At 42.3% G+C, this 15,247-nt stretch overlaps 1 protein-coding gene across 1 annotated transcript in view; it reads right to left on the bottom strand.

Moving 5' to 3' along the window:
- Window positions 1-14,742, bottom strand: part of Psma6 (proteasome 20S subunit alpha 6) — a 28,740-nt gene extending 13,998 nt beyond the window's left edge. The window contains exon 1 of the mRNA XM_004649118.3: window positions 14,541-14,742. Within this exon, the coding sequence (XP_004649175.1) occupies window positions 14,541-14,616 (76 nt within the window). The 5' untranslated portion in view covers window positions 14,617-14,742. The remainder of the gene's footprint in view (window positions 1-14,540) is intronic.
- Between the last annotated feature and the right edge of the window lie 505 nt (window positions 14,743-15,247).

The raw sequence follows: 15,247 nt of genomic DNA, 5'->3' as shown, positions 1-15,247 counted from the left end.
AGGACCCAGGTTCGATTCCCCAGAATCCATGTTAGCCAGACTCACAAGGGGGAGCACGCATCTGGAGTTCATCTACAGTGGCTGGAGGCCCTGGCACACCCATTCTCTGTCAAATAAATAATAAAATATTTTTAAAAACTGTTTTGAGCCAGGCAGTGGTGGCACATGCCTTTAATCCCAGCACTCAGGATGCTGAGATAGAAGGATCACACAGAGTTTAAGGCTACCCTGAGACCATATAGTGAATTCCAGGTCAGTCTGAGCTAGAGTGAGACCTTATTTCGAAAAATTGAAAGAAAAAAAAAGCAACCTGTTTCTCGGGCTAGAGGGATAGCTTAGTGGTTAAGGTGCTTGCCTGCAAAGCCAAAGGACCTAGGTTCAGTTCCCCACGACCCACATAAGCCAGATGCACAAGATGGTGCCATGTGTCTAGAGTTCATTTGCAGTGGCTGCAGGCTCTGAGTGCCCATACTCACTCCCTCTCAAATAAATAAATTAAAATTAAAATGTTTTTAAAAAACATGTTTCTCAGTTCTGTGCCTTAATATAATAATAAATCTTCCACCAGAGAAAAAAAAATCTACAGATTAAAAGCTACAAACTTGAGCTTGGTGCAGTGGTTTGTGCTTATAGTTCCAGTTACTTGAAAGGCTGAGGGAGAAGGACGGCTAAGTTCAGTTTGGCTAGCAAATTAAGAATGAGCTGAGGGCTGGAGAGATGGCTTAGCGGTTAAGCGCTTGCCTGTGAAGCCTAAGGACCCCGGTTCGAGGCTCGGTTCCCCAGGTCCCACGTTAGCCAGATGCACAAGGGGGCGCATGCGTCTGGAGTTCCTTTGCAAAGGCTGGAGGAAGCCCTGGCGCGCCCATTCTCTCTCTTTCCCTCTATCTGTCTTTCTCTCTGTGTCTGTTGCTCTCAAATAAATAAACAAATAATTTTTAAAAAAACTTAAAAAAAAAAAAGAATGAGCTGAGACACACACTACAGAGTCAGATGATAGAGAGTCATTTTCTCAGAGAAGGGAATGTACAGGCAAGTTTCCCATAGCAGCCAGTGCTAAACCCTATAGAAAACTCAATTGAAGCTGGATGTGCAACACAAACCTTTAATCCCAGCATTCTGGAGGCAGAGGGAGGAGGACTGCATGAGTTCAATGCCACTCTGAGACCACATAATGAATTCCAGGTCAGCCTGGGCTAGAGTGAGACCCTACCTCAAAAAACCACAAAACACACACAATACATAAAACTCAGTTGAGTGCTGGAGAGATGACTCAGTGGACACTGTACTTGCCATAGAACTCAGATCCCAGACCCCACAGAAGCTGGAAGCTGTGGTGAGCTTCTGTAATACCAGTCAGTGTGCCTGCAGCAAGTAGGGGTGTGGAAACAGAATTTCCCAGAAGCTGTGAATGGAAGGGTGAACAACCAAAACAGGACCTTCTATCTCAAATGAGGTAGAAGGTAAAGACTGACCCAAAAGGTATCCCACTGACCTCTATACACATGCCATTACATTTGCTTAGGCTGGCACACATACACACCCTTGCCCCCAAATAAACAAACTCAGTGTTTTGGTCCTGAGAACAGTTTGCAGTAACCACAGCTACTGGAAAATGGGGGACAAAGAAGGGTGCTATAGGGGAAAGTCCCAGCTTCTATACACACACAGCTAAAGAGAAAAGAACTAAAGAAAGACTGGAGATGCCACCCAAGATGCAGACTTTCTAGCCTGAGATTAGATTTCTGAGTTGCCTACAAAAACAAAACATGACTGGAAGACGGCTCAGTAAGTAAAGTGCTTACAGTAAAAGCATGCAGACCTTAGTTAGGATCCCCAGCATCCATGTAAAAAGCCAAGCCAGGCAGGTACACCTGTAATCTCAGCACTGGGGAGGAGCAGACAGCTGAACTGGTGAGCTCCAAATTCAGTGAGGACACGGTCTCAAAAGATAAAATGGGACCAGGAATAGATGGCAAGACCCTACTGCTGAAGACTCTACATACTTAGGCTGCAAGGCCACTGAGAAACCCTGCTGAAACTGAGCTGACAACCTCCTCCATGTAGACCAGCTGACAGAAAGCTGGAAGAAGCCATTCTGCATGCAGTTCAATGGGAGAGAGAAATCACCAGTGAAAATACTTAATAGTAGACACTGCAAGTTTTATATTTTGCCTGCCAGGCCAAATGAGCCAATGGTACAATAGTGGCACATCTGTTGTGGTAGAAACCAACTTCCCTCTAATTGGGACTGGAGGCCTGCTCCATGGGAGGGAATACATCCCCGACACTGAAAACTTAAAACAGGGGTAGTCATGAGCCCTAGGAGTGTAACATCTGCTGCTGTCTGGCTAAATGTATATACCATGCTTATCAAACTGCCCAGTAAGCACTTCTCTTAATGTTCATACCCATATATTAATGCTACTCTCACTTTTGGTAGAGAACCTTCTCTTTTCAGATGGCAGTGACCTTGGGATGACTCAGAAGGCATCATGGTGCTAGAAAGAGGTGACCGGAGTGCTCAGTACTGCAATATTTCTATCACACCTTCCAAGGCTCAGGGTCTAATGCAGAAGAGGTAGTGGAAAGAATGTAAGAGTCAAAGGAAGGGGAGGACTCCTTACAACATGCTCCCCTCAGACACAAAATGGCCTGGATATCCATGACCTCACAGTGCCTGATACTACCTACACAAGACCATCATCATAGGAGGAAAAGATCATGACATAAAAATAAAAGAGACTGATTGAGATGGGGAGGGGATATGATGGAGAATGGAGTTTCAAAGGGGAGAGTAGGGAGAGGGAGGGCATTACCATGGGGTATTGTTTAAAATCATGGAAATTGTTAATAAAAACAAATAAATAAAAATAAAAATAACCAGGCTGTGTGTGGGGTGGCACATATCTTTAATCCCAACACTCGGGAGGCAGAGGTAGGAGGATCACCTTGATTTCGAGGCCACCCTGACACTACATAGTGAATTCCAGTCAGCCTGGACTAGAGTGAGACCCTACCTCAAAAATAAAATAAAATAAAAACAACAAAAGAAAAATAATTAAATATATTTGGTTTGAAAAACAGAAAAAGGTGGGAGGCAGGCATGGTGGCACATGCCTTTAATTCCAGGCAGAGGTAGGAGGATTCCTGTGAGTTCAAGGCCACCTTACCTTGAAAAACTAAAAAGGATAAAATAATAATAATAATCAGGTGGGGCTGAAGAGGTAGCTTAGAGGTTAAGGTGCTTGTTTGTGAAGCCTAAGGACCCAGGTCCAATTACACAGTACCCACATAAGGCAGATGCTTATGCCGCATGCATCTTGAGTTCATTTGCAGTGGCAAGAAACCCTGGCAGGCCCATTCTCTCTCACTTTCTCACTCTGTCTCTCTCAAATAAATCCAGTTTTTTGTTTTTTGAGTTTTTTTTGGAAATGTGACATCCATTATTAAAAAAAAATAAGGTAGAGGGCTGGGGAGATGGCTCAGTAGATAAACTGCTTGCTGTGCAAGTGTGAATACCCAAGTTGGGATCCCCACAACCCAAAGCTGGATGCTGTAGCATGAGCATGTGTAATCACAGCATGCCTCCAGTAAGAAGAGTGGCAAAGACAGGAGAACCCCTGGGAAGTTCCTGGGCTAGATAGGCTGGTGAATGAGATGCTGGCTCAACAGAGATGGAAGGAAGACCAACACTTAAATTTCCACATGTGAACCATGACACACATTATAATCAAGGAACACACACACACAACGATTAAAGAAGGTACCCAATATTGATCACTGGGTTCAATACACACATGCACAGTCACTTACATACACATGAAAATACATGAATATATATATACAAATACCCCTCTACATACATAAAGAACAAATTAAATCCACACTCTGTAGGAATATAACAAACAAGAGGCTTCAGAAATGTAAAGTCCAAGATAAAATCTAAAAGTACTCAATGTACCACAAAAGAAAACAAATCAGGACTGGAGAGATGGCTTAGCGGTTACAGTGCTTGCCTGCGAAGCCTAAGGACTCATGTTTGACTCTCTAGATCCCACATAAGCCAGAAGCAAAGTGCCACAAGCATGCAAGGTTGCACATACATACAAGAGAGCACACACAGCTGGAGTTCAACTGCAGTGGCTAAAGGCCCTGGCACACCAATTCTCTTCCTCTTCCTCTATTGCATTAAAAAAAAAAAAGGCCAGTAATCAAACAAGCCAATCAAAAAATGGGCTATGGAGCTAAATAGAGAGTTCTCAAAGGAAGAAATACAGATGGCATATAAGCATCTAAAAAAATGTTCTACGTCACTAGTCATCAGGGAAATGCAGATTAAAACTACATTGAGGTTCCATCTCACTCCTGTCAGATTGGCCACCATCATGAAAACAAATGATCATAAATGTTGGCGGGGATGTGGAAAAAGAGGAACCCTTCTACACTGCTGGTGGGAATGCAATCTGGTCCAGCCAATGTGGAAATCAGTGTGGAGGTTCCTAAAACAGCTAAAGATTGATCTACCATATGACCCAGCTATAGCACTCCTAGGCATATATCCAAAGGACTCATCTCATTTCATTAGAAGTACGTGCTCAACCATGCTTATTGCTGCTCAATTTATAATAGCCAGGAAATGGAGCCAGCCTAGATGTCCCTCAACTGATGAGTGGATAATGAAGATGTGGCACATTTATACAATGGAGTTCTACTCAGCAGTAAAGAAAAATGAAGTTATGAAATTTGCAGAAAAATGGATGGATCTGGAAAGGATTATACTAAGTGACGTAACCCAGGCCCAGAAAGCCAAGCGCCACATGTTCTCCCTCATATGTGGATCCTAGCTACAGATGATTGGGCTTCTGCGTGAGAAGGAAAATACTTAGTAGCAGAGGCCAGTAAGTTAAAAAGGAGACATAAAGGGAAGAGAAAGGAAGGGAGGAGGGTACTTAATAGATTGATATTGTATATATGTAAGTACAATGATTGTGATGGGGAGGTAAAATGATGGAGAATGGAATGTCAAAGGGGAAAGTGGGTGGGGGGGGATTACCATGGGATTTTTTTTTTATAATCATGGAAAATGCTAATAAAAATTTTTAAAAAAATTAAGAAGAGAACCAACCCAAAATATAATCCAAACCAAACAAAAATCAAAAGTGTGCAGAAGTATGTGATCCATCCTCAAAAAACCAACCCTAAGACAGGCATGGTGGCACATACCTTTAATCCTAGCACTCAGGAGGCAGAGGAAGGAGGATTTCATTGATTTCCAGGCCAGCCTGGGTGAGACTGAGACCCTGCCTCAAAAGAAGGAAAATATTGGGCTGGAGAGATGGCTGAGCAGTTAAGGTCCATGCCTGCGGAGCCTAAGGACCCAGGTTCAATTCTCCAGGTCCCACATAAGCCAGATGCACAAGGTGGCGCATGCGTCTTGAGTTCATTAGCAGTAGCTGGAGGCCCTGGCATGCCCAATTTCATTCTCTCTGTCTCAAATAAATAAATTAGATAGATAAATAAATAAAATGCTTTTGAAAAGAAAGGAAAATACTGAATCTTTAGATATACTACTTTAAATAAATGTCTACTGTAATCATTACAAAATGTGTGTTAGGCAGTACTTTCATGTGGCATAGAAAACTGACCCAACAGCCTTAATTGCTTTAATTGGGGTAATTCTAAAATTAATTATCTAAATTTCCATTTTAATAAGCCAGAAAAAAATAGTTGGGGATGTAACTTAGTTGGCAGAGTACTTGCCTAGCATACAGTTTTGGCTCTAGAGCCTGAACTCTTCGCCACCATGCTGCTTGTCATACTATTCTTTCATTTTGATTTTCTTAACAATGTCTAAAAATGTGCTGAATAACAGAGGAAGTGCTATTCAACAAGGCATTGATCAAAATCATTCTGTCTAGATATTAAACTTATTTTGAATTACATCTCTCTGACATCCTACTCAAAGGACACTACAGCGCTGGAGAGATGACTCAGTGGTTAAAGGTGCTTGCTTGCAAAGCCTCATGATCTCGGTTTGACTCCTCAGGGCCTACATAAAGTCAGATGCATAAAGTGGCACATGCATCTGGAATTCACTTGTAGTGCCAGGAGTCCCTGTTTGGTGTATTCATACTTTCTCTCAAATTAAAAAAAAAAAATTATGAGACTGATACACTGCCTATTGTGCTAACAAGGCACCTGACACTGCCTACACAAAACCATCATAAGAGGAGGAAAAGATCATGACATCAAAATAAAAGAGACTGATTGAAATGGGGAGGGGATATGATGGAGAACGGAGTTTCAAAGGGGAAAGTAGCCGGGCGTGGTGGTGCACGCCTTTAATCCCAGCACTTGGGAGGCAGAGGTAGGAGGATCACCGTGAGTTCGAGGCCACCCTGAGACTACATAGTGAATTCTAGGTCAGCCTGGGCTAGAGTGAGACCCTACCTCAAAAAACCAAAAAAAACCCAAACAAACAAACAAACAAAAATCAAAGGGGAAAGTGGGTGGGGGAGGGAAGGTATTACCATGGAATACTTTTTATAATCATGGAAAATGTTAATAAAAATTGAGAAAAAAAATTTAGCCGGGGATGGTGGCACATGCCTTTAATCCCAGCACTCAGTAGGCAGAGATAGGAAGATCACCTTGAGTTCGAGGCCACCCTGAGGCTCCATAGTGAATTCCAGGTCAGCCTGAGCTAGAGTGAGACCCTACCTCGAAAAAATAAAAATAAAAATAAATTTTTTTTTAATGACACAAGCAGAGCCAGGTCATGGTGGTGCATGCCTTTAATCCCAGCATTTAGGAGGCAGAGGTAGAAGCATCACCATGAGTTCGAGGCCAGCCTGAGACTACAGTGAATTTCAGGTCAGCCTGGGCTAGTGCGAGACCCTATGGGGGGGACAACTAGCACAGCTGTACATGGTAGCACACGCCCATAACCCCAGCACTCGGGAGGCAGAGGTAGGAGGACTGCTGTAAATGTGAGGCCAATCTGAGAGTACAGATCCAAGTCAGCCTGGACTAGAGTGAGACCCCACCTCAAAAAAAAAAAAAAAGCCGGGCATGGTAGCGCACGCCTTTAATCCAAGCACTCGGGAGGCAGAGGTAGGAGGATTGCCTTGAGTTCAAGGCCACCCTGAGATGACAGAGTTAATTCCAGATCAGCCTGGACCACAGTGAGACCATACCTCGAAAAATAAAAAAATTTAAAAAAAAAGAGGCTTTTCCCAAACTCAAGAAACGTGGAGAACTACAGTGAACAACAGAGGAGCAAATCACAAGATAAAGGATCATGTGGACCAGCGAGAGAACTAGAGCCACCATCAACAGCCTCCCCTCCCCTACCGCCAGTTGCAAGCGCCAGCAACCAACAGAGACCAGCGGAAGGGAAATCACAGCACCCAGCATCAGTGACCAGAGCAGCAATCCAGCGACCCGGCCAGCCTACTTGAACCCACAAAGCACCAAAGAGACCCAAGAAGGAGCTCAGCATAACTGAGACCAAAATCATCTCAAAAGGTAACTGGGATTACACCAGGTCAATACCCACCTAATAAACCTGGTATATAGCCCTGAACCAGAAGTGCTAATTGCACCTTCCATATCAGCATAAATTATATGTAAAATCTGATGGGATGGTCAGATTTTCCATTCTTTTTTTTTTTTGGTTTTTCGAGGTAGGGTCTCACTCTGGTCTAGGCTGACCTGGAATTAACTCTGTAGTCTCAGGGTGGCCTTGAACTCATGGCGATCCTCCTACCTCTGCCTCCCGAGCGCTGGGATTAAAGGCGTGCGCCACCACGCCCGGCAGATTTTCCATTCTTAAATAAGCTATATTTTGGGCTTGTTATTGGTTGCTTCTTGATTTATAGTGCTTTGCTTCCTCTTCTGTTGTACATTAGGGAAGGGTCTCACTTGCTCACAAGCTGACTTGGAACCCTCAACAGACCAGAAATCTTAACATCCTTGTCATCAGGATTAAGAGTGTGGGGACACTTACAGGACCTGGTTGTCATAATACCTACTCTTGCATAAATAATCTCTGTTGTTTTTCATTGAAAGTGTACATTGTTTAGTTAAATTTTAGAATCTGCCTATATTTTGTTCCATTCAGCCAACATGAATACTCTCATAGAAGGCAAACCCAAAACCTAGGATCACTTTTGTAGATACTCTGAGAGTCTTGAGAGCCACACCTAGCACCTTAAGCTCCTACCCTGAAGATATATAACATCAGATTTATTGATACATCTAGTAATACTGAAGCTAACTAGAAAATCCAAGCATTAAATTAATCCAAAATGCAAAAATATGTATATTATAACAAAAGACACAGCAAAAATCAAGACAATATAGATCAACCAAAAAGTATTAATGCATCAGAAATGGCCTCCAGTGAGAATGAGTTTGAGAATATACCTGAGAAATATTTCAAAAGAATGATTATAAATATGCTCAAAGAAGTCAAAAGAGGAAATCAAGGGAATGAAGGTGAAAATCAAAGGAATCAAAGAAGAAACAGGATATCAATTTAATGAAATAAAGAGGTCAATACTACACATAAATAAGAAAATAGAAATAATTAAAAAAAAACTAGTCAGAATCACTAGCAATGAAGAATACAGTTAATGAAATAAAAAACTTGGTAGAAAATCTCACCAGTAGAACGGATGAAGGCGAGGACAGAATATCTAAACCAGAAGACCAGCTGGCAGATCTAATACAGTCCAACAAAGAGAAAGATAAACTAATAGGAAAGTATGAATGGGAATTTCAAGATATTCGGGACACTATGAAAAGATGAAACGTAAGAATTCAGGCCATAGTAGAAGGAGAAGAATTTCACTCCAAAGGCATAGTAGGTGTCTTCAACAAAATCATAGAAGAAAACTTCCTCCAAATTGGGAAAAAGGTGCCAATGCAGATACAGGAATCCTCTAGAACACCAGCCAAACAAAACCTGGAAAGAACCTCTCCTCGCCACATTATAATCAAACTACCAAATACACAAACCAAAGAAAAAATATTGAAAGCAGTTAGACAGAAAAATCAAGTTACCTACAAAGGCAAGACCATCAGGATCACAGCAGATTACTCAACACAAACTTTAAAAGCCAGAAGGGCTTGGAGTAATGTATTTCAAGTTCTGAAAGATAACAACTGTCAACCAAGGTTATCTTATCCTGCAAAGCTATCCATCCAAATAGAAATAAGGACATTCCACAAAAAAAAGCAAGCTAAAGGAGTATTTGAAGATAAAACCAGCTCTACAGAAAATACTTGAAAGAATTCTTCATGCTGAAGAGAAAGAAAAGCACACATAAAAGGAACCTGGAAAAAAATAAACAATACTCAAATACTAGTTAACACAAGACAGCAAAGGTAAATCCAGAAGAACTACAAAAAAAAAAAAAAGGCAAAAATAAATACACACCTTTCAATAATGTCTCTTAATATCAACAACCTCAATGCCCCAACCAAACGACATACGTTTGCAGACTGGGTTAAAAAGCAGGATCCTTCCATTTGTTGTCTCCAAGAAACTCACCTTTCTACAAAGGATGTACACTATCTTAGGGTGAAAGGTTGGGAAACAGTGTTTCAAGCAAATGGGCCTAGAAAACAAGCAGAGGTTGCAATCCTAATATCTGGTAAGGTAGACTTCAATCCAACATTAGTTAAGAAAGATAAAGAAGATCACTTTATACTGATTAACAGGAGGACATTACAAGCCTAAACATATATCATATATGCACCTAACATGGAGGCTCCCAAATTCATCAAAAAAAAAAAAAAAAAAACCACTATTAGAACTAAGGTCACAGATAACACCAAACAGAGTGGTAGTGAGTGACTTCAACACCCCATTCTCATCAATTGACAGGTCATCCTGGCAAAAAATAAGCAGAGAGGCATCTGGATTAAATGAGGTCATAGAAGAAATGTTAGCAGACATGTACAGAACATTTCATCCAAATGCTGCCGAATATACATTCTTTTCAGCAGCACATGGAATATTTTCTAAAATAGACCATATATTAGGACATAAAGCAAGTCTTAACAAATACAGGAAAATTGAAATAATTCCTTGCATTCTGTCTGACCACAATGGAATCAAACTACAAATCAATAGCAAGAAAAGCTATAGAGCACACACAAAATCATGGAAACTAAACAATACACTACTAAATGATGAAAGGGTCAATGAAAAAATCAAGAAGGAAATAAAGAAATTCATAGAGTCAAATGATAATGAGAACACAACATACCAAAACCTTTGGGACACAATGAAGGCAGTCCTAACAGGGAAATTTTTAGCTTTAAGTGCCTATATTGAGAAATTAGGAAGGTCACAGGTAAACAACCTAATGCTTCACCTTAAAGCCTTGGAAAAAGAAGAACAGGGCAAACTGAAAATCAGTAGATGGGAAGAAATAATAAAGATTAGGGCAGAAATTCATGAAATAGAAACCCCCCCCCCAAAAAAAATCTAAAGAATCAATGAAACAAAGAGTTGGCTCTTTGAAAGGATAAACAAGATTGATAAACCCTTAAAAGAGAGTAGAGACACAAATTAATAAAATTAGAGATGAAAAAGACACCATCACAACAGATCCCAGAGAAATTAAAAAAATCATGGGGATATACTCTAAAAACATTTACTCCACTAAGTATGAAAATCTGAAAGAAATGGATGATTTCCTTGATTTATATGACCTACCTAAATTAAATCAAGGTGAGATTAATCACTTAAGTAGACCTGTAACAAGTATAGAGATCCAAGCAGTTATCAAAAATCTCCCAACTAAAAAAAGTCCAGGCCCAGATGGATTCAATGCTGAATTTTACCAAACCTTCAGGGAAGAACTAAACCATTGCTTAAGCTTTTCCATAAAATAGAAAAAGAAGGAACCCTACCAAACTCCTACAAAGCCAGCATCGTCTTGATACCAAAACCAGGCAAAGAATAGAACAAAAAAATGAAAATTAGGGCTGGAGAGATTGCTTAGCGGTTAAGCCCTTGCCTGTGAAGCCTAAGGACCCCAGTTCGAGGCTCGATTCCCCAGGACCCACGTTAGCCAGATGCACAAGGGGGCACATGCATCTGGAGTTCATTTGCAGAGGCTGGAGCCCCTGGCGTGCCCATTCTCTCTCTGCTTCTTTCTCTGTCACTTTCAAATAAATAAATAAACATAAAACAAAAAAAAAATTTAAAAAATGAAAATTACAGACCAATCTCCCTCATGAACACAGATGCAAAAACTCTCAACAAAATACTGGCAAACAGAATACAATATATCAGAAAGATCATTCACCCTGATCAAGTAGGCTTTATCCCAGAGATGCAGGGATGGTTCAACATACACAAATCAATAAATGCAATACATTATATAAATGAACTGAAGGACAAAAATCACATGATCATCTTAATAGATGCAGAAAAAAAACATTTGACAAAATCAAACATTCCTTCATGATAAAAGATCTACAAAGAGTGGGAGTAGAAGGAACACATCTCAATATAATAAAGGCTATTTAAGACAATCCTACAGCCAACATATTACTAAATGGGGAAAAAAACTGGAAGGTTTTCCACTAAAATCAGGAACGAGACAAGGGTGCCCACTGTCCCCACTTTTATTTAATATAATACTGGGAGTCTTAGCCATAGCAATAAGGCAAGAGACACACATAAAAGGGATACATTGAGACACCATAGTGAATTCCAGGTCAGCCTGGGCTAGAGTGAGACCCTACCTCAAAAAAGAAAAAAAAAAGGGGGGGGAGATACACATTGGAAAGGAAAGGAAGAGATCAAGTTATCATTATTTGCAGATGATGATTCTATACATAAAGGGCCCTAAAGACTCTACCAGCAAACTGTTAGAGCTGTTAAACACCTACAGACATGTAGCAGGATACAAAATAAATACACAGAAATCAGTAACATTCCTATATGCTAACAATAAACACACAGAGGATGAAATCAGCGAATCACTCCCACAATTGCATCAAAAAAAAATAAAGTAGCTTGGAATAAACCTAACCAAGGAAGTAAAGGATCCCTACAATGAAAACTTTTAAAACACTCAAGCGAGAAATTGCAGAAGACACTAAGAAATGGAAAAACATCCCTTGTTCCTGGATCGGAAGAATCAATATTGTTAAAATGGCAATCTTACCAAACGCAATCGACACATTTAATGCAATCCCCATCAAAATTCCAACGGCATCCTTCACAGAAATCGAAAAAACAATCCAAAAATTCATTTGGAATCACAAAAAAACCCTTGAATATCTAAAACAATAATGAGCACCAAATATAAGGCTGGTGGTATCACCATACCTGATTTTAACCTATACTACAGAGCCATAGTAACAAAAACAGCATGGTACTGGCACAAAAGCAGACATGTAAATCAACGGAACAGAATAGAGGATCCAAATGTAAACTGGATAGCTAAAACCACCAAATACTCGATAAAAATGCCAAAATATTCACTGGAAAAAAGAACCTCTTCAGCAAATGGTGCTGGGAAAACTGGTATTTATCTGTAGAAGGATGAAAATGGATTCTTCTCTCTCTCCATGTACAAGAATTAAGTCCAAATGGGTTAAAGACCTTAACATCAGACCTGAAACTCTGAAACTGCTAATGGTAAAAGTAGGGGAAACCCTTCAACATATTGGTCTTGGCAAAACTTTCTGAATATAACCCCCAATTGCTCAGGCAAGAAAACCACAGATTAACCACTAGGACCTCATGAAATTACAAAGATTTTGTACTGCAAAGGACACTGAGTAAAGCAAAGAGGCAACTTACAGAATGGGAAAAAAAATCTTTGCCAGCTATAAATCTGATAGAGGATTAATATCTAGGATATACAAAGAACTCAAAAAAATTAAATAATAAGAAATCAAACAAGCCAATTAAAAAATAAGCTATGGAACTAAATAGTTTTCAATAGAAATAAGGATGGCATATAAGCATTTAAAAAAATGTTCTACATCCCTAGCCATCAGGGAAATGCAGATTAAAACTACATTGAGATTCCATCTCACTCCTGTCAGATTGGCTACTATCATGAAAACAAATGACCATAAATGCTGGTGAGAATGTGGAAAAAGAGGAACCCTTCTACACTGTTGGTGGGAATGCAATCTGGTCCAGCCACTGTGGAAATCAGTGTGGACGTTACTAAGACAGCTAAAAATTGATCTACCATATGACCCAGCTATAGCACTCCTAGGCACATATATATATATATCCTAAGGACTCAACTCATTACCTTAGAGATAGTTGCTCAACCATGTTTATTGCCACTCAATTCACAATAGCTGGGAAATGGAACCAGCCTAGATGTCCCTCAACTGATGAGTGGATAATGAAGATGTGGCACACTTACACAATGGAGTTCTACTCAGCAGTAAAGAAAAATAAAGTTATGAAATTGCGGGAAAATGGATGGATCTGGAAAGGATTACACTAAGTGAGGTAACCCAGGCCCAGAAAGCCAAGTGTCACATGTTCTCTCTCATATGTGGATCCTAGCTACAGATGATTGGACTTCTGTGTGAATAGGAAGAAAACTCAGTAGCAAAGGCCAGTAAGGTAGGAAAGAGATATAAAGGGAAGAGAAAGGAAGGGAGGGGGTACTTAATAGGATGGTATTGTATATATGTAAGTAGAAGAATAGATTAATGGGGGGTGAAAAGGTCCAAAGTGATGTCAGGGAAAGATATTGAGTAAAGGGAAGGTGGAGGGAGGGCTAATCAAAATCTAAGAGGACAAGCCGGGCGTGGTGGTACACGCCTTTAAATCCCAGCACTCGGGAGGCAGAGGTAGGAGGATTGCCATGAGTTCAAAGCCACCCTGAGATGACAGAGTTAACTCCAGGTCAGCCTGGACCAGAGTGAGACCCTTCTCTTAATGTTCATATCCTTGTATTAATGCTACTCTCACTTTTGGTTGAGAATCTTCTCTTTTCAAATGGCAGTGACCTTTGGATGACTCAGAAGGCATCATGGTGCTGGAAAGAAGTGACCGGGGCTGTGTGTGACATTTACCTTTGTTCTAGAACCCTGTACAGCGTCTGGCACCTAGGAGTCTCTACATGCTTTTGTGGAATGGTCCACAGGACGTCTATGCTCTCAAGGAAAACAGAAGGGGGGGCGTTTTAGTTGGGAGGTCAAGGAACCCAACTGCTCCTTAGAGAAAGCAAGTCGCTGGACCCACGCAGGACAGAACGGAACTAAAGAGACGCAGGAAGGCAGCGGCAGGAATTGCAGTCCCAGACCTTCTTTAGCTCGAGCGTGTCCAGGGGAGTCAGGAGCTCCTCCGGAAGGAGCCCGGCTTTCCTTTCGCTTCCAGCGGGGGAACACCACGGGCCTCAGCGCGACCTCGACCCTTCTCCCCGGTCGGCCCGGGCCCCGCTTCCAGCCCCAGCCTGCATTCAGGCCGCGCCGGCACGCTCCAGGCCGAGCCATGACAGGGCAATTCGGGTGGGCCGCAGCGGGCCCGGTTCACTCACCTACTTGGTAGAGCCGACCCTCGGGCGAGAAAATGGTAATGTGGCGGTCAAAGCCAGCGCTGGACCCGCGGGACATGCTGGGGTACCCACGACTGTAAGCACGGCGCGCACCCCGCAGCTCCCCACACCTGGCACACAAGCCTCCCCGGAAGTTACAGCGATTACTTCCGGGCCACCGGCCAGGCTTCCGCTCTTGCAGGCCGAGCTCCCTGGAGCGGGTTCCAGCGCAGACGGCGTTCGGAGCGCGGCCCCGTGGGGGCGGGGCGAGCGCGGGTTCCGAGTGCGCGTGCGCCGAGCGGCGCCTGGGCCGCGGCCTCCGGGATGACGGCGAGGTGGTGCTCTTTCGTCTGGAGGATGCGTGGGTCAGGCGGGGCGGTTTTCTGGGGCGCGGACTGGTGCTCTGCCAGTCGCTGTGGCCGTGCGATCCCCAGCTCCCGGCTGGTTGCACCCTGCTGGAGTCCTGCCTGGTCCTTCCCCACCTCCGCTTTACCAGGACCCACGGAGACAAGAATGCCCCTGCCGTGGGTCGGCCGCCACATGTGGGCAGTGGGAAGAGCTGTTTTCCTCTAATCCACGAGACCTTCCCTTGCACCACAGCCCAGGCTCCTCCTTGTCTCTAAAAGGGAATTCCAGGTAATAGGAATAGGTTGAGCAATAATGGACCACGAGCAAGATCAGAAGGAATGGGGCTGACGTCGGGTGGAAGT

Source organism: Jaculus jaculus, chromosome 7, assembly GCF_020740685.1.
Source record: "Jaculus jaculus isolate mJacJac1 chromosome 7, mJacJac1.mat.Y.cur, whole genome shotgun sequence".
Taxonomy (NCBI): domain Eukaryota; kingdom Metazoa; phylum Chordata; class Mammalia; order Rodentia; family Dipodidae; genus Jaculus; species Jaculus jaculus.
The sequence above is the reverse complement of the archived record's forward strand: the minus strand, read 5'-3'. Positions and strand labels throughout refer to the sequence as shown.